General features: G+C 52.6%; 1 protein-coding gene across 4 annotated transcripts in view; it reads right to left on the bottom strand.

Annotated features, from left to right (window-relative positions):
- SUN1 (Sad1 and UNC84 domain containing 1) overlaps positions 1-17,871 on the bottom strand; it is a 41,393-nt gene that overhangs the window by 1,622 nt on the left and 21,900 nt on the right. For 2 of the 4 annotated variants that reach the window (XM_055135913.1, XM_055135914.1), the window contains 15 exons: positions 16,161-16,358; positions 15,690-15,773; positions 15,231-15,329; positions 13,283-13,376; positions 12,618-12,676; positions 11,853-11,998; positions 10,889-11,119; positions 9,651-9,737; positions 8,692-8,735; positions 7,308-7,443; positions 6,194-6,448; positions 5,661-5,745; positions 5,346-5,461; positions 3,632-3,799; positions 235-327 (listed from right to left, as the gene is read on the bottom strand). In XM_055135913.1, coding sequence (XP_054991888.1) covers positions 235-327; positions 3,632-3,799; positions 5,346-5,461; positions 5,661-5,745; positions 6,194-6,448; positions 7,308-7,443; positions 8,692-8,735; positions 9,651-9,737; positions 10,889-11,119; positions 11,853-11,998; positions 12,618-12,676; positions 13,283-13,376; positions 15,231-15,329; positions 15,690-15,773; positions 16,161-16,358 — 1,895 coding nt within the window. The remainder of the gene's footprint in view (positions 1-234; positions 328-3,631; positions 3,800-5,345; positions 5,462-5,660; positions 5,746-6,193; positions 6,449-7,307; positions 7,444-8,691; positions 8,736-9,650; positions 9,738-10,888; positions 11,120-11,852; positions 11,999-12,617; positions 12,677-13,282; positions 13,377-15,230; positions 15,330-15,689; positions 15,774-16,160; positions 16,359-17,871) is intronic. The other 2 variants (XM_055135915.1, XM_055135916.1) reach the window with 2 other exon arrangements.

Genomic DNA, 17,871 nt, shown 5'->3' with positions numbered 1-17,871 from the left:
TGGAAAAGAAAAAAACCACACACTCTTGTTTCCTGCTGACACCATGCTTCCCAGCTTTGTCTCTGGGAGTGGTGGCGGGGAAGAAATCAGATGCCTCCTAAGGACTTTGCCGAGATTAGCTCCAAAGGATCAGAGTTAAGAAAAGGCTCCTCAGGCGGAGATGCCTCTTGCCTGACTCTGACCCTGGGCACCACACAGGCTTGGGGAGGGGACCAGGGTCCAGAATGTCCTTACCAGCACGTGGAACATCTGCAGGGACTCCCCATCCTGGTCATATACATACTGTCCCAGCAACGACCCTTCCTCCTGATACTCATTCTCCAGGCCCTGCAAGCAAAACATGTAGCCCTTCAGCGGTGGCCAAGGCGCACCGGCTCAACCTGGGAAGGTTTACATGAGTCACAGCCACGACACAAAGCAGAGCTGGTGAGGAAAGCTGAGGGGAGCAGAGCAAACCAAAGGTCACAGAGAAGTAGCTGCCCACCGACTGACTGCTCCCTGCAGAGGACACTCGCCACTGAGGAGCCCTAAAATGAGAGGTAGGGGCTGGAGCAATAGCACAGCAGGTAGGGCGGTTGCCTTGCACACAGCCGACCCGGGTTCGATTCCCAGCATCCCATATGGTCCCCTGAGCACCGCCAGGAGTAATTCCTGAGTGCAGAGCCAGGAGTAACCCCTGAGCATCACCAGGTGTGACCCAAAAAGCAAAAATAAATAAATAAATAAATAAATAAAATAAAATGAGAGGCAACCATCTGACATGGTGCTGGAGGCATCTGCCCACTATGGGGCAAAGGTGAGGCAGGGGCCATACTGCTCAACAGGCAGCTTTACCAGGAGACAAAAGTGCAGATGGGGATGCAGGCAGGGACCTGTTTGGAACACAGGGTCAGAAAAGGTACAGGATTGTCTGGTTATTTCCTGGAGGAAAAAAAGATCTAGAAGCTGGAGAGACAGAACAGAAGGAAGGGTACTTGCCTTACATGTGGCTGCCTGAGCTCAATCCTAGGCATCTCAAGTGGCCCCACAAGCCCTATCAGATCACTGAACACAGAGCCAGGAGTAAGTCCTGAGCACTGCCAGGTGTGGCCCCCAAACAAAACAAAACAACAAAAACAAGAAAGCAAGTTCTAGTAGGAAATTGAGGGGACTCTTTGAAATGTTTATTTCATAAGGATACAAAGATACGGTGAAAAATAACAGGTTAAGAGCAGCTATAACTAAGTATAAAACTAGGACTGACAATAGGAGGCTGGGGAGATTCTCAAAGAGCTAGAGCCCAAGCTACACGCCAAGCACTGCCTGGTGTCAAGCACTGAGTCAGGAGTGGCCCCTTAGCACTCCTAAGTACTCCGAAATGCCTCCAGACAAAATACATTTGAATGAAATATGTAAAACATGGAAACTGAGGTCAGAATAAGCCTATTTTTACACTACCGAGTGAACAGATTTTAAAAGAGAGGACAGTTCTTAAAAGGTACTGCAAGCTAACACACTGGTTTCTGCAGCCAGCAAGGTGCCAAGGATGACATGGGCATTCATTCAGGGCACGTCTGCTTTCTCCATGGCCCTGGCCAGGGCACCACTGAGAGATGGGAATGGAGTCCTCCATAAAAGACAAGCACTGGGCCACGGGCTGTTTATGTGGCATTTCAGAGATGGAAAGAAAGTGTTCAGGGCTGGAGAAAGGACTTGATTACATGCTCTGCTCATATGAGACCAGGTTCCAGCCCTGGTACCACATGGAGGCTGAGCATCTAGGACTAGCCCCCCTGAAACAAAATACAAACCAACAAAAGTTTACTGCTGTGAAAAATATTTGATTAATTTTTTTTTTTTTTTTTGCTTTTTGGGTCACACCCAGCGATGCTCAGGGGTTACTCCTGGCTTTGCGCTCAGGAATTACTCCTGGCGGTGCTTGGGGGACCATATGGGATGCCGGGGATCGAACCCGGGTCGGCCGCGTGCAAGGCAAACGCCCTACCCGCTGTGCTATCGCTCCGGCCCCTGATTAATTTTTTTGACCACACCTGGTGGTGGTCAGGGTTCACTCCTAGTGGGCCTTGGGAGTGGTGCTGGGATCACACCTAGGTAGGCTGCAGGCAAGGCAAGCACCTTAAGTTTGCCTTCCATAACCTTAATATGTTTTTTGAAAACAAAACAAATGTTGCTAAATATTTATCTATTATGAACTTCAGTTTGATTCCTCCGTCCCTCTCGGAGAGCCCAGCAAGCTACCGAGAGTATCTCGTCCGCATGGCAGAGCCTGGCAAGCTAACCGTGGCGTATTTGATATGCCAAAAACAGTAACAACAATTCTCACAATGGAGACGTTACTGGTGCCCGCTCGAGCAAATCGATGAGCAACGGGATGACAGCGACAGTGACAGTGATTATGAACTTACTGGCCACACATGGCAGTGCTGCCAAGAATGGAAAATGGGGCCTGTGTGGTATTCCTGGAGCCACATAGCCTGTTCTCAAGTGTGGGTTTTTTCCCTTTCATTTTGAGGCTTTGGGCTACACTGCCTGTGCTCAGGGCTTGCTCTTGGCTCTGCACCCAGGGATCACTCCTGGCAGGGCTCAGGGGACCATATGGGGTGAGAGGATCAACCTCAGGTTGTCCAAGTGCAACGCAAGTGCCATAACTGCTATACTAACTGCTATACTATCTATTTGACTGCATAACTGTTTTACTTTTTTTCTTCTTTTTTTTGCTCGTTTGTATTGGCGGCACGGCAGAGCCTGGCAAGCTACCCATGGCGTACTGGATATGCCGAAAACAGTAACAAGTCTCACAATGGAGACATTACTGGTGCCCGCTCGAGCAAATCGATGAACAATGGGATGACAGTGCTACAGTGCTACAGTTTTTGTTCTTAAAAGGGGGAAAAGAAGAGGAACAGATCTTAAAAATGAATACAGGCTACTCAAAGCAATTCTGAATTTTCTTCCATTCCTATTTCTATTCTGAAACTGCAAATTCATACAGTGAGTTGGAGCAGCTTTTATAGCCAAGGAGACAAAAGTGAAGAGAGATGTTTACAGTTGGGATGTCAGAATCACTCCTCATAGGACTGTCACTCATTAGAAACATACTCTCACAGGACTCTGTCCCTGTACTGTGAAACACTCTTCAGTGACTCTTCCTCACAGGATACCATTCCTACACTTGTGACACTTTCATCGTAGGACACTCTCCCTACATTACACTCTTTTCATAAGACACTGTCCCTACACCTGTGACACTCCACTCAAAGGACACCATATCTATACCTGTGACACTCTCCTTACAGAACACCTTTCCTACACCTGTGGTAGTCTCACAGGACACCCTCCCAATACCTGTGACACTCTCCTCACAGGTCACTTTCCCAACACCTGTGACACTGTTCTCATAGGTCACCATCCCTATACCTATGACACTGTCCTCACAGGACAGTGAGACATCCCTACACCTTGACACTCCTCACATACCCCCTACCCTGAATTGGAGGACATGTCTTGTAGAAGTACCCTCTGTGGGCTAGTGTCTCAGGTGGAGAGAGTGAGCCTGGAAGGCCATCAGAAGTGTTGGCATGGCCCCATGGGGAGGTTCCTGACAGCAAGCACCCCTCGGCTGAGAACTCACATAAACAGCAAAGTCCTTCGGGGCACTGGTGATGTTGCCTGTGGGTGACAGAGTCTTTGGGATGTGCTCCAAGGTGAAGGTTGTTGGATGGATGGTCATTGATAGCCTCACCACGAGGTAGCCCTGGGAGCCTCTGAATGCCCAGCAGTTTCCTGGGTATATGTCCGGCTGGAGAGACAGCAAAAGTCAACAGTCTTAAAGGACACTCAATCACTTTTAAAGCAGTAGTAGCAGAAGAAAAGGAAGAGAACCATTCTAGAGAAGCCAGTGTTCTCTCTCTTTTTTTCTGTTCTTATTTTTGAGCCACACTTGGCAATGCTTAGGTCTTATTCCTGGTTCTGCACTCAGGGATAACTCCTGGTGATCTGTGGGCAACAGAATCTTTGGGATGTGCTCCAGAGTGAAGGTGGCTGGGTGGATGGTCATCGGCAACCTCATCACATAGTGGCCCTGAGGGCTCGGGGGAACCAAATAGGGTGCTGGGGACTGAACCTGGTTGGTCGCGGGGAGGACACTTACATTGCACACGTGTGACAAGTGCCCTCCCGCTTTCTCTCTTGACCATGTTGCTTTCTCTGTCACCCCCACTTATATTTCTCTAAGTTTCTTTCAATAAAAAGTATTTTCTTCACCACACACACACACACACACACACACACACACACACACACACACTAAAACCTAAAATTACATATGTTTTGCATGGCTAAAAAAATGTCACAAGCAATCTCAAAGGACAATTTAAGCAAAGGTATTTGCAACTTAAACCTCCAAACCCTTTCAATGAGTTCCCATGAATGAGTTAAGACCAGAACTTGGGGCCGGAAGTACTACAGCAGATAAGGCACTTGCCTTGCACATGCTTGACCTGGGTTCAAATTGCTGGTACCTCATATGGTCCCCTAAGCACTGTCAGGAGTGATCTCTGAGTGCAAAGCTAGGAGTAAGTCCTGAACATTGCTGGGTGTGACCCCCCTTCCCCCGCCAAAATTAGTGATAATAAAGAAAACCAGAACCTTCCAGAAAAATGGCTAGGACACAAACTTTACAGAAAACAAGTGTGAGCGGTCCTTAAACCCATGAAGAGGCTCTCGTGACAGAGGAACCTGAAAGATTCCAGTGTCATGGAATAGTATCCTCTGGGGTCAGGAGTGGGCAGAAATGTTTAAGTGGGTCCCTTGGACCTGGGCCCCAGCCCCATCTCTAAGGTGGCTGAGTACCCCTGCACGTAGTGCCAGAGCACTTGACTAGGCCTCCCAGGGGTCGTGGAGTGCACCTGAGCTGAGGCGGCAAAACCACACAGTGAGGCTGCACATGTGGACAGCAGCGGGCACAGAGCTGGTTCTAGGGCTAGAGCCATCACATAGGCAGGAAGCGTGTTTGCATCCTGGCCAGTGTCCTCAGCCCTGGCCCAGTCCTCAGAGTTTAGTCACCTCTGGGGAGTCACCTCTGCCCAGTCTGACAGAGGTCTATGTGTCAGTGGGGTGGCCTCCAGGGTACTGACAGGTCCGCTCCCCAACACCCGGGACCCCTCTCTTAACACTTCAGTGTGGCACCTCCCTCCCCTGTCAGTTATGGAGTTTCCTGAGCACAACTCTGCAACAGTGTGGGAGTGTGCCACCTGGTCCAGGGACATTCATGTTGTTTAGCTGTCCTGCAGCTGCCCAGTGGACACAGGCTTCCCCACCCCCAGCCATAGCCCTCTCTGGCTCACCTGGATGACGACACGTGGGGACTGGGAGTAGTACCACAGGGGGATGCCGAACAGACTGATGAGGGCTGTCTTGGTCTCGTATGTCTCCGAGCAGCGTGTGCTCAGGATGCTGCCCCCTACAGGCAGAGTGTGGCTTAGGAACCCCCAAGCAGCTACTGTGCCTTCACGGGTGTCTACCCCCCACCCCCATCCCTATGCCATGTGGGGATCGCCCTGACCTTGGCCTGCGTAGTTGCACACAGTTCCTGGGGGGCTGGCCAAAACAGCTTCCCACAGGTAGCCATCAGCGACCCCCACAGTCCTGTCTGCACTCACCCCCAGACTCCAGGGCGAAGTCCACCATGCCGGTCTTGTCTTGTGAGTACAGCTTCAGAGCCTTGCTGACAATGGCTTGTGCTTGCTGGACAGGGGCATCAATGACACAGAGGAGTGGACCCCAAAATAAGGGATAAAAAAGAGGGCAACTGTGACCAACACTGGGGCCAAGGAGACAGGCTGAAGGACAGGCCTGTATGGGATGGATACCCACTACCCACAAGAAGTTAGAGCCTCTGAGCCATCAGCTGGAGATGGGGGCAGGAAGCCCCACGGAGAATGGAGCTGAGCCCCATAGGGCCACTGGGGAAACAAGAAAGGAGCCAGAGTCTGCGCCAGCCGAGTGCCAGGAACTCAAGCAGGAGCTCTGGCCCTGGGGACACTGAGCAGCCATGCTTCCCTGCTCCACAGCTGTGCTGTGCCACCACCTTGGCTCTGCTGCACTTGTAGCACCAGGGAGCAGACCCAGTGCGAGCTCCACTATGGGGCCCATCCTGCCTGGGCAGATTCAGGACCACCCCCCACCCACTCACCGCTTCTGTGATCCCAGACAGTCCTGCCTCGCGCATAGCGGGTGCTACTGTCTCGGGCGTGGGCATTTGCTTTGTCACAGAGATGTGGTGGCTGATGTTCCTCAGAATCTGTAGCTCCAGGTCCCGCAGCACCACCTGCAGGTCGTCTCTGCTCACAAACTCAGAAGAAAACTTGCGCAGAAGCCACTCCAGAGAGTCGTCATGCCAGTCGCCAGAAAACATGAGCCTCACTGTCTCTCTGACTTGGGCATCAACCTAGTGAGATCACCAGGGAAGAGCACGTGGGTCCACCGTTGGACAAGATCACCCTCACCTCCTCATCGAACACCAAGAAATGTCTCAGGGCTGCTGGCATGCAGTCCCTCACTGCCAGCCTGCCTTCAAGGCACATTCAACAGCCGTCCAGAGTGTTGAACGTAGCTGCTGGGAGCAGAAGGGCGCACAGGCTTGGGGAAAGTCTCCCCCAGCTAGGAAGTGGGCCATGCCCCTCACCTCCTCCATACACGAGTGGCACTTTCTCGCTCAGCCACGAGGCCTCTGCATACACGAGTGGCACTTTCCACACACAGAGAATGGGGCAGACATGCTCCTGTAACAGACCGTGGCAGGGGGCGCAACAGGGCACACAGTGCTCTGGAGCCCACATCCTCCTCCAAGAGTCTACACAGAGGGGGCTGCATTGCATGTGCCACGGTGTAGCTTTGCCTGGTGCCATCAGATGTTTCTGCTAGGGTCTCCAGCAGCTGTTTATGTTCATGTTTCTGGGCCACATCCAGCGGGGCTGACTCCAGGCTCTGCACTCAGGGGACATTCCTGGTGAGCTCGGGGGACCATATGAGGTACCAAGCCAGCCATGTTCAAGGGAAACCCACTACACTATCGCTCTGGCCCTGTAGCTGTGAGGGTGCCCAGATGCCTCTGTGTGCGCTGCAAAGACCAGCAGCCCACAGCAGCCCCCGCATGGTCCAGCAGGATGAGGCCAGGTGCATACAGTGCTGAAGGCAGGCAAACTCCTAGCGGAGACAGAGTTCCGCATTTCCAACACGAAGACCAAGGAAGGTGCCACCATGAGCTCATGCTCCTTTGACCCCAAGGAAACAAAACAGTCACTCACGCGCTCCTGGATGCCGTCTCCCTGCTCACAGCTGCTCTTCCAGTGTTCCCAACCTGACAGCTGTGCTCGAAGATGGCCCAGTTCCAGCTCCAGACGTTCCACCGTGGAAAGCAGGCCCCGCTCCTCCTCCTTCCCGCTGGAAATCCACAGGGATGTTCACTCAAGGGCCATGTAGGAAAAGGGCCTGCTCCCAGCTAAATGGCAATGACTGCAAGCCCCACCCAACCCCAGTCCCACATGAGTGTGGATGTTCGACCCAGGTCCAATCCTGACCCCCAAGGCATCACCACACACTTCTATTTGCTCAAAGCGGGGGTCTAACAAAATGTTTTAACAGTGCTTTTAGCTTTCAGTGGCAGGTGGAGGACTTCTCTCCAGACTAAAAGCTACTTCAATACCACCACACCAGTCTCATATTTGTATTCTGATTGCTCTAAGACAATTTTCACTGTCAAGTCATCTCAGATACTTCATAGGGCAACAACAGGTAAGCAATTACCCCCACAGTGGCATGGCACAACCATCTGGGTATGCGTATGTATGTGTGGCAGTGTCTATGTGTGTGTGACTGAGTGTGTGTGTGGCTGTAGGAGTCTGTGTGCATGTCTGACTGTACGACTGTGTATATGTGGCTGTGAGTGTGTTTGTGTGACTGTGTGGCTATGTATGTGGCTGTGTGTGACTATAAGAGTGTGATTGTGTATGACTGTGTGTGGCTGTGTGTTTGACTATGTGTGACTGGGAGTGTGTGACTGTAAGTGTGTGTGATTGCTGGTGTGTGCAGGTGGCACCACCCCCAGTGAGCGCCAGCTGCTGTGCAAATATGCGGGCAGGGGATCGGGGACTAACACTCCATGTGGCTTCTGGATTCCAACCTCTTGTATGAACCAAAGCTCTGACAGACCCCAGAAGGTAAGTGGACCCAGACAGGCACAGAGCCCAGGAGAGGCGGGAGCACTGGGGTGGGGGTAGGGGCAGCAGGGTCCAAGTGGGGGAGGATGGGCAGAGTACATTGCCCTCTCTAGGAAAAGTGATAGCACAGGAGTTAACATAAGCTGCATGGCAGCTGCTGAGACAGTGATGGCGAGATGGCTCAGGGCACTGACGCAGGACAAAGGTGGCCCTGCACAGTCACATGCCACAGAGCCACACTCACAAGGCGGCCTGCTCAGGACACTGCAGGGAACCACCACTGCAGGCAACCATGCAGACAGGGTGCCCTGACACCGACACCCTGGGATCTGAGCCATCCAGGTCACTATTTCCTTGGGGCAGTGTGACACAGGGAAGCCCTTCCTCTTTGGGGAGCTCCAAGGGCCCCAGAAAACTGGCTGTGTGTGTACCCCCAAGGTCCCGCACATGACGGCACTGTGGACGCTCCTACCTGGCTGCCTGCAGCCTGCTCTGTTCAAGCTCCTTCTCAATGGCCTGGAAAGAAGGAGACAGTCTGAGAGACACACGCCACATAGAGAACTGAGTCTTGATGAACTCCACAGACTCACACCTAGGAAGGAGCCGCTGCACATTTGGGGCTCCCCCTCAACTCCAAGCCCAGACCTGCCTGGCAGCTGGCCAAGTGACTGCTGGGGTCTTTTCAAAGTGATCTTTGAGAAGACACCACATTTGGAAAGGCTGACAGACCACACAGAAGCAGCTAGATGGAGGAACAGGACAAGAGGTTCCAATCACCGGCACACCAGCACCTAGTGTCGTGAGCTCTGAGTAAGCTCACAGGGGATCCCCAAGCACAGTACAGGGCGGGGGAGGGGTGGTGAGGTGGGACATCCTAGAGCAGGGGTGAAGCAGGCGGCCAGAGGCCAGGCTCCTCGGGTCGCCCCCAGGATGCAGATTCCCCCTGCACTATGGAGCTTGGCCCCCAAACAGCCCCTTGAGAAGCTTCACCCCTGCCTGACTCCTGGCCTGACACTGCACACACTCGCCTTCATCTCCCGCAAAGCTCCAGGCCAGGGAGGTGCTGAGAGGCAGAATACGAAGTTGCCTTGCACATGTGAGGTTCTGAGTCCCATCCCCAATACCACTCATCCCCCAAAAGGCCTAGAGGAGAAACAAGGTAGGGCCAGATCTGGGTCCGGCAGCCGGAAATGTTAGCTCTAAGGCCTTGGTGTGCCCTGGTTGACATCTGGCTCGGCCATCCCTCCCCACCCAGGAGTCAGTGAGCCAGGCACATCCAGGTGATGTGAGAGCCAGAGTGGACAGCGGGGTGTGTGGTGTGGGGGTGTTTAGAGCGAGCGAGGCATAGAGTGAGGGAGGCACAGCCTGGGGGTGCCCCAACCACCGTTGGAGAGATGCAGGCATTCAGCCGACAGATGTGAGTGCATGTACCTCTGATCTCTCAGTGAGTTTCCGAAGAACAGACTCGAGTTCTGAGATGCGCAGTTCGTGGTTCTGACGGAAAGATGCCATGTCACCCTGGGAAGGACAGACAGGGAGGGGAGTAAGGCTGTGGGGAAAGGCACCCTCTAGCCAGAGCAGGAAGCTGCATCCACCCATCAGCCCAGTGTCAGGTTCTGGTGCTCGACGCCTGCCGCCCAACAGGTGCCCTGAGGAGAGGGAGTCTCACTTGCCAGCCGCAGCCCAGCTCACTAAAGAGTAATTAACACGATTCCTACTTCACCGGCATATAGATTAAAAGCAGGCCAGAACGAAGGGACGAAGGCCAGTAGGAAAGGCAAGCCCATGACACTGTGGGGTCAGCTATGACTACTGTGGTGTGACATCAGTCAATGGTGACTATGACCTTCAGTGGTGTAATCTTTGGTGGTGTGACCTTCAGTGGAGATTGTGACCTTCGGTAGTATGACTAACCTTCAATGTGTGACTCTGACCTTCAACAGAGATTGTGACCTTCAGTGGTAAGTGTGAACTTCAATGGGGACTGTGACCTTTGATGATGTGACCTTCAGTGGAGACTGTGACCATTGGTGGTGTGACTAACCCTTAATGATTGTGACTGTGACCTTCAGTGGAGACTCTGACCTTTGGTCGTGTGACCTTCAAAAATTGTGACCATGACCTTCCGTGGTTGAGTGTGAACTTCAATGGGGACTGTGACCTTTGGTGATGTGACCTTCAGTAGAGACTGTGACCTTCAGTGGTGTGACTTCAGGGGTGACTGTGACCTTTGGCAATTGTGATCTTGTTATCAGTGCTGACTATGACCTTTGGTGGTGGTGGTGACCTTTGATGCTGTGACCTTTAATGACTGTGACCATGTGACCTTCAGTGGTGTGACCTTTGGTGGTGACTGTGACCCTTGGTAGTGACAGTGGTGGGGGGTCAAGGGAAGGACAGGGAGACAGCAGAAGGGCCTGCTGCTGAAACAAGACCAGTGATGGAAAAACACAGTGTCTGGCTTTGTGCCACTTCCCGCCTTGCTCTCAGCTGTGGCTCCCAGCTCCTAGTTTCTGGGCTGCTTTCTGGGACCACTACCACCCACCTAGGCCTCTCTGGGGTGTCCAGCACAGGCCAGATCTGGAACCACTTGCTCCCAGTGCTGCTGTCAGCAACCAAAGGTGAGGCCAAGCCCGTGCACCCGCCCTGCCCAGGCCCCAGGTCATTACCTGAGTGTCCAATGGCCCGTGGGTGCTGATGGTCTGTAGGTGCTGCCCCACCACCTCCTGCACCAAGGCCAGTGTTTCTGCCCCGGCCCCATCCACCCGTGCATACAGCTGCTGCAGCAAAGCTGTCAGTTCTCGTAGCTTCTCCTCATGGCTGTGACACTGCTCTGACAGAGACGTTACCCGCCTTTCCACAGCGCTTGTCCAGTGCCCTTGAGGAGCCATGCCATCACCCTGCATGGGAGAGGCCCAGAAGTTTTTGGCAAAGAGCCCCCAGGTCGCTCTCAGCCCACATAGCAGGTCACAGAGAGTGGCCGAGCACCCTTTGAGCCCCAACACAAATGCGAAGTGATGTGGGTATAGACAATCTCTCAGCAGACAACTGAAGTTCTTCTCCTCTTATGGTCACTGAGCCTCCCGTGCTTCTATTCTCAATTAAAACTAGTGAGGCGGGGCTAGAGCCATAGTATAGTGGGGAGGGCGCCTGCCTTCCATGTGGCCAACCTGTGTTCAATCCTCAGCACACCATACAGTCCCTGAGCACTGCCAGGAGTGACTTCTGAGCACAAAGCCAGGAGTAAGCCCTGAACAGTATCAGGTGTGGCCCCAAAACAAAACAAAAAACTAGTGATATCACTTATTTTTTAAAATCTGGAGGTTTTTTTTGGGGGGGTGGGGTGCGTACGGGCCTCTAAGCAGTGCTCAAGGGGCTCAGGGCCATTTTCAGAGCTACTCAGACAGTTGGTAGAATGGGTTAGCGCTTGGGCCATTGATTCAGCAGTGAGATGTGCCCCAGCGCTGGTGCTAAGAACGAGCTTCACTGCTGCACCAGGTCCTGCTCAGGGGCTCTGTCATTTCCTGTGTCCATCACTGAAGATTGTGTGTGCATCTGGCCTCTGGGGGTTGCTCACAAGCATCTGAACTATACCTGAGGATGGTGCCCTTAGCACAGGGGATGAATGCCTACCTCTGGCAGTCTGGTCTGCTGAGTAGGGTCAGGAAACAGTGTTGTACTGGACTCATCCACCCTCTGTGCTCTGCGCATGTCCGTCCAGTTTAACACAGGCAGGAAGGATAGGAGGCCACTCTGGCCCCACAGGGAGAAGCCTGCAGCTAAAGGAGTATAGAGTCACATGGCAGAGTGGGCACACATGCCTCGCACAGGTCTCACACATGGAAATACACAGCACTCCAGGCAGGCGTGCCTCACACATGGGCTTCTTACGGACACACTCACACATGGACACACACATGGACACATACGGTGGTACAGTCACACATGCCTTATTGCACCAGCCTCACACATAGACACTCACATGCACACACACATGGACACATGTAGTGGTGCAGTCACACAGGCTTCATGCAGTGGTGTGGTCATGCATGCCTCACGCATGGACACACTCACACATGGACACACACATGGTGCAGTCACCCATGCCTCATACACAAGGACACACATGCACACACACATGGACGTATACACAGTGGTACAGTCACACATACCTCATGCTGTGGTGAAGTCATGCACACATGTACGGGCCCTCAGATGTGGACACACACGGATACACATGTGGTGGTACAGTCACATATGCCTCATGTAGCAGTGATGTCATACACACCTCATGCACAGGTCTCACATATGCACACACATATGCCTCACACACATGGACATGCCACACACATGCACTGAGCAGTCATTAGGGGCAGCCAGAGATTCCGGGTCACTCACCAAGTAAAATTAAGAGTGGGATGAACAGGAGCAAAAACTTGCAAAGGTTTCGAAGGCATCTAGGAGTGAAAAGAAAAACATTAATCTGGGAAAAGTGAAGGCAGGAGCCCTCCAAGGAGATGTGCATGCCTATGTATATCTGGCCAGGAATCACTGTGTGTCCGCAAGTGTGATAAGCACTGTCCACGGGTCAGTGCTGGGGAAAAGAACCCAGGTTTCCCCTCTAAGCCATCTCCTGGCCCTCTAGGCAAGAACACCAAAGGTGCCCACCCCACTTTAAAAAGGAGCCAGTGGAAGTGATGCCACCACCTTTCCTATACAATGACCTGCAGTGCAGGTCCTGGGCCCATAGCCATCAGCACAGAAAGGTAGCAAGCAAGGGGAGGCTGGCAGCAGCAGGCACGGGCAGGTGAGATCGGCCACAGGCCTGCACATGCAGCATCACAGCACTCAACCCGCCTCCTCTAAGCCTAACACCTGACTCTCTGACCGAACAGGTTTGGAAGGAGCCGACTGTGCGTCAGGGGCACAGTGAACTACAAGGCGATGCTGAGTATGTTGAACAAGAGTTGCACCTAGAAGCTGATTATAGAGCAACGGACCCAAAAGCCACAAGCTGGACCCCCACACGCAGCACTGGGTTGGCACGTCTACCCAGCTCTTACCTGGTAAGGAGAAACACATTCAGCCATGAGACCAGAGTGACAAGCTGGTACCAGCCACTCCCCAGCCACCAGAAGAGCCCTGAGGCAGCCTTCCCTGGGGGAGAGAAGAGCAGTGCTCAGTGACCTGGCCACAGTCGCCTGTGCAGGGTTGAAGCGGGTCAGGGGGACAGGCAGCAGAGGAAGAAAACAGCACATCACAGTCACGTAATGCTGAGGGAAACCACCTGGACACATACATCAGAGCCTGCCGGAGCCCAAAGTATGGAGTCCAGAGTGTGGAGCCCAAAGCACAGAGTGCAAAACCCTGAGCTTGGAGTCCAGAGCAAAAAGTGTGGAACCCAGAACCTACAGCCTAGAATGTAGAGCCCAGAGCACCGCATGTCAGCACATGAGCCCACATGCACAGAACACTGAGACTGTGGTGGGTCCACGGGCACTTTCCAGACCCAGACCCCACAGCCAACAAGTCCACAGGAGGTCAATAAGCACCTTGAGCCACCAGGGCCCTCCAGAGCGCCAACAGCACTGTCCTCAACTAAGACCAGCCTGCAGCAGCCACCCTGCACGACATCTAGAGTGAGATACGACCTGCAGCAGATGAGATGCCGGTGCACATAGTACAGAGGACACCCACCCAGATCCTCTGCATCAGGTCCCTCAGCACATCAGGTGCCTCTTCTTGTTAAGGGAATTCAGTGAACTGCATCCACACAAGTCCAGAAACCAGTGAACTGTCATGTCCATGTGAGTACAAAAAGCAGTTAACTGTCACATCCTCACAAGTCCAGAAAGTAGCAAGAGAAACCTGCAACGGCAGAGGGCCTTCCCCTGTGTGGGCTCGAATTCAAATCGAAACGAAAAAGGCAGATGATCCAAGGGCTAGGGTATACAGTCCTACCATGTCACTGCAGTGAAACTGGTGGATTTTACTTTGGAAAGATGCAATACTTCAAAGAAAATAAAAATCCACAGACACCAGCCATCAACATGCTTCAGAAGGGGCCAGAGTGATAGCACAGCGGGTAGGGCGTTTGCCTTGCACGTGGCCAACCTGGGTTCGATCCCCGGCATCCCATATGGTCCCCCAAGCACTGCCAGGAGTAATTCCTGAGTGCAAAGCCAGGAGTAACCCCTGATCATCGCCGGGTGTGACCCAAAAAGAAAAAAAAAAAAAAAAAAAAAAAGCTTCAGAAGAGACAACCACTCAGAACCAAATGAAAATCACCCTACAGCTTATCTTTTCAAGTGCAAAAGTACTTCTGGATTTTCAGTGGCAGTACCACAAAAGCAGCAGTGGCACAAACAGAGACCACACAGAACAGTGTCCCACTGGCGAAAATCCAGCTCCACACACACATGCCTGACAGGCTGGTTTCTTTTATTGCTCTATGCTCTCTATTTACAATGAATCTTCGAAGTTCAGCTTTAGAAAAAGGCACCTTGGGGCTGGAGCAATAGCACAGCAGGTAGGGAGTTTGCCTTGCACGAGGCTGACCTGGGTTTAATTCCCAGCATACCATATGGTCCCCTGAACACTGCCAGGGATAATTCCTGAGTGCAGAGCCAGGAGTGACCCCTGTGCATCGCCAGGTGTGACCCAAAAAGAAAAAAAAAGAAAAAAGAAAAAGGCACCTCAAAACTAAAAGCATCCTGGTGTCATCTGGAAATAAGCTGCCTGGCTGCCAGGGGCAGATGTGCCCATTCTGCAGGGCAGGAAGGAGAACAGACACAGCCAGCAGCACCAAGACTTTTGCTTCTCCTCACAGGAGCTACTGCCCGCACAGTTTATGCACTGGACAGATGTGCCTGCAGGGGGCTATCTCTAGACTGAAACTCGGCATCTTGCTCTCCTCTTGTAACACACACATGGATTCCAAACACAAATAAAGAACAAGCCACAGATGTGAGAAACATGACAAAAATAAAACAGAAGGGTTTGTGGGACTACCTGCATAGGAGTATACATTCCGGCCAGCGCCTGCTCCCCATCTTGGCCATGAAGACAGCAAGAGGGCATCTGTATGCTTCTCCCCCAAAGAGCCATCACCTGTGGGGCAGTGACAGTAGTTAGTGTGACAGATTCAGCAAATCTTGTCCATGTCCACGGTGCCCAGCAATGGAGAGGATTAGAAAACTCTAGTATACACACACATACACACATACACAATGCACACAACACACACAATTCACAATGCACAACACAACACACTCCAACAAACAAAAGCACTCAACACAACATACACAACACACACAATACAAATGTGCAACACACAAAGACAACACATATTAGCAGCAGCATCTACCAAGAGGTTCCAGCTCGACGGCCCCTGTGGTACAGGTGGGGGTAGGGGTGGGGGAGGGGAGGGAGGAGGATGTACAGGACTCATAGAGACACAGCCACACTCACCCCGGGACTCCGCAGACACACTGAGATGGCTGTGCTCTCCGGCCAGTGCGTCCACACTTGTTCCCCCATAGCGGCTGGAAGAAGCTGCAACGACACACAGAAGGTAAGCTTAGCAGGGCCATGGGGCGGGGCAGGAGCTTCGCAGTGGCAGGAAGCAGGGCGCAGGCGGGCGGAGGGAGAGCAGGCAGGCTCAGCCTACAGACGTCAGCACTCGCCACTGTGGAAAGCAGAGGGTTTCGACTTGGTTCACACATGACTCAGAGTATTGGGATAGACCGACTTCCAGGGAACAAACACAAACGGACACACAAGGCAGAGAGGCGCACCACGCCCTTCTAGAAAGACCCCTGGAGAGCCAGCACAGAGTGGAGAGCTGAAAGGACAGACAGCCCAAGCGGTGGCTGGACGGAGGGCAGTGGTGTCTCCACCTTGGAAGCATTAGCTGGTGGGAGTAGAAGACACTTCGAGTACCTTTGCATTCATGGCTTTCTGACTTAGTGCTTTCTGATTCACGAGTTTTCAATTCATGACTTTTCAATTTGTCATTTTCTGATTCACAATTGAGCTTCATTAAAACCACTTGGAAAAGTTGAGCTAAGAACGCTGAGAGAGATGTTGAGGCGAACTTGGCCAGCCACAAAGTCCTGTCCGCGTAGAAAGACACACCGCCTAGCGAGAGACCGTGCACACAGTTACTCCCCTGGGCAGTGGGGAGCTGAGCAGCCATGGTGGCCATGGGGTCCGAGGACAGAGCAGCAGCTGGCAGGACCCATCACATCCCACTCTGATAGGCCGGTAGCCCAGCCCCTCCACAGGACACCCACTGCTGACCAACAATTTCTATACCACTACACCGAATCTTCTCACTGCCCAGAGGCCTGGGCACTCCACACCACACCCTGAGATGTTGGCAACTCTGGAACAGAAAAGAGAAACGTTCCAGGAGTGAGTGCACAGTGGACAAGGGAGAGCAGTACTGCCCATGGGTGAGTGGACAGTGGGAAGGGGAGAGCAGAACCATCCTGTGGGTAAGAGGACAGTGGCACAACAGAACTGTCCTATGGGTGAACGGATGTGGGCCTGCAGGGCAAGTGCTGGCCGCTGAGACATAGCACAGGGGACCTGACCAGCCCAAACAGTGAGGACTATTTTAAAATCAGTGACATTCCAGTATTTTTGTCTTTTGTTGTTTGGGCATTACCCAGCGGTGCTTATGGCTCATTCATAGCTCTGCGCTTGGGATCACTCCTGGTGGACTTTAGGGAACCATGAGGTGCCAGGGACCAAACTGGGGTCGGCTGTGTACAAGGCAAATGCCCTACCCCCTGGAGTACCTTTCTGGCTCCTCATTTTATCTAAAAGCATGAATGAGGGGGCTGGAGTGATAGCACAGCGGGTAGGGCGTTTGCCTTGCACGCGGCCGACCCGGGTTCGATTCCCAGCATCCCATATGGTCCCCTGAGCACCGCCAGGGGTAATTCCTGAGTGCAGAGCCAGGAGTGACCCTTGTGCATCGCCAGGTGTGACCCAAAAAGCAAAAAAAAAAAAAATAAATAAATAAAAAAAAAAAAATAAAAGCATGAATGAACTGTGGTGGCCCCAGGGCTGAGTCCCACGCACAGAACCACTCGGGACTTGATTGGAAGGCCTTGTACTTTCCACTCTGCGTACCCTGCTTTAAACTCCTGACAAGCTAAGAGCTAGGTTGATCTCACTAATAATCAAAACCACTAAAATTCCATTTCTTTTTTAGGTCCATGAAATCAACAAAATGCTAAAAGAACTAAAACATGGGGGGCAGGAGAGGCAGTGCAGGGGTGAGGTGCTGGTCTCGCACACAGTGGGCACAGCTCCATCCCTGGCCCCACATAAGGGCCCCAAGCCCAGGAACAGAAAGACCTCAGTCTGCACTGGCTAGGGAGGACCTTTCCTCAGCCGGAGGTAGCACTGCTTCGCTCAGAAGCTGCTGGTCCAGATGGTTTGGAAATATTCTCATTGCTAAATGTTCTCTTAGGAGTGTTATCATGTAAGACACGCTCCCTTAACACAGATCACAACAGCTCTGCAGCTGGGCCTCAGTCTCCCTTAAGCTGCCCACTGAACAGCCACCTCCAACCTGTGTCCAGGCCCCACCCCATGTCCAGACCCCACTCATGTTTACTTCAGAAGATAAGGTAAAAGC

The sequence above is a fragment of the Sorex araneus genome, chromosome 4, assembly GCF_027595985.1.
Source record: "Sorex araneus isolate mSorAra2 chromosome 4, mSorAra2.pri, whole genome shotgun sequence".
NCBI classification, from domain to species: domain Eukaryota; kingdom Metazoa; phylum Chordata; class Mammalia; order Eulipotyphla; family Soricidae; genus Sorex; species Sorex araneus.
The sequence above is the reverse complement of the archived record's forward strand: the minus strand, read 5'-3'. Positions and strand labels throughout refer to the sequence as shown.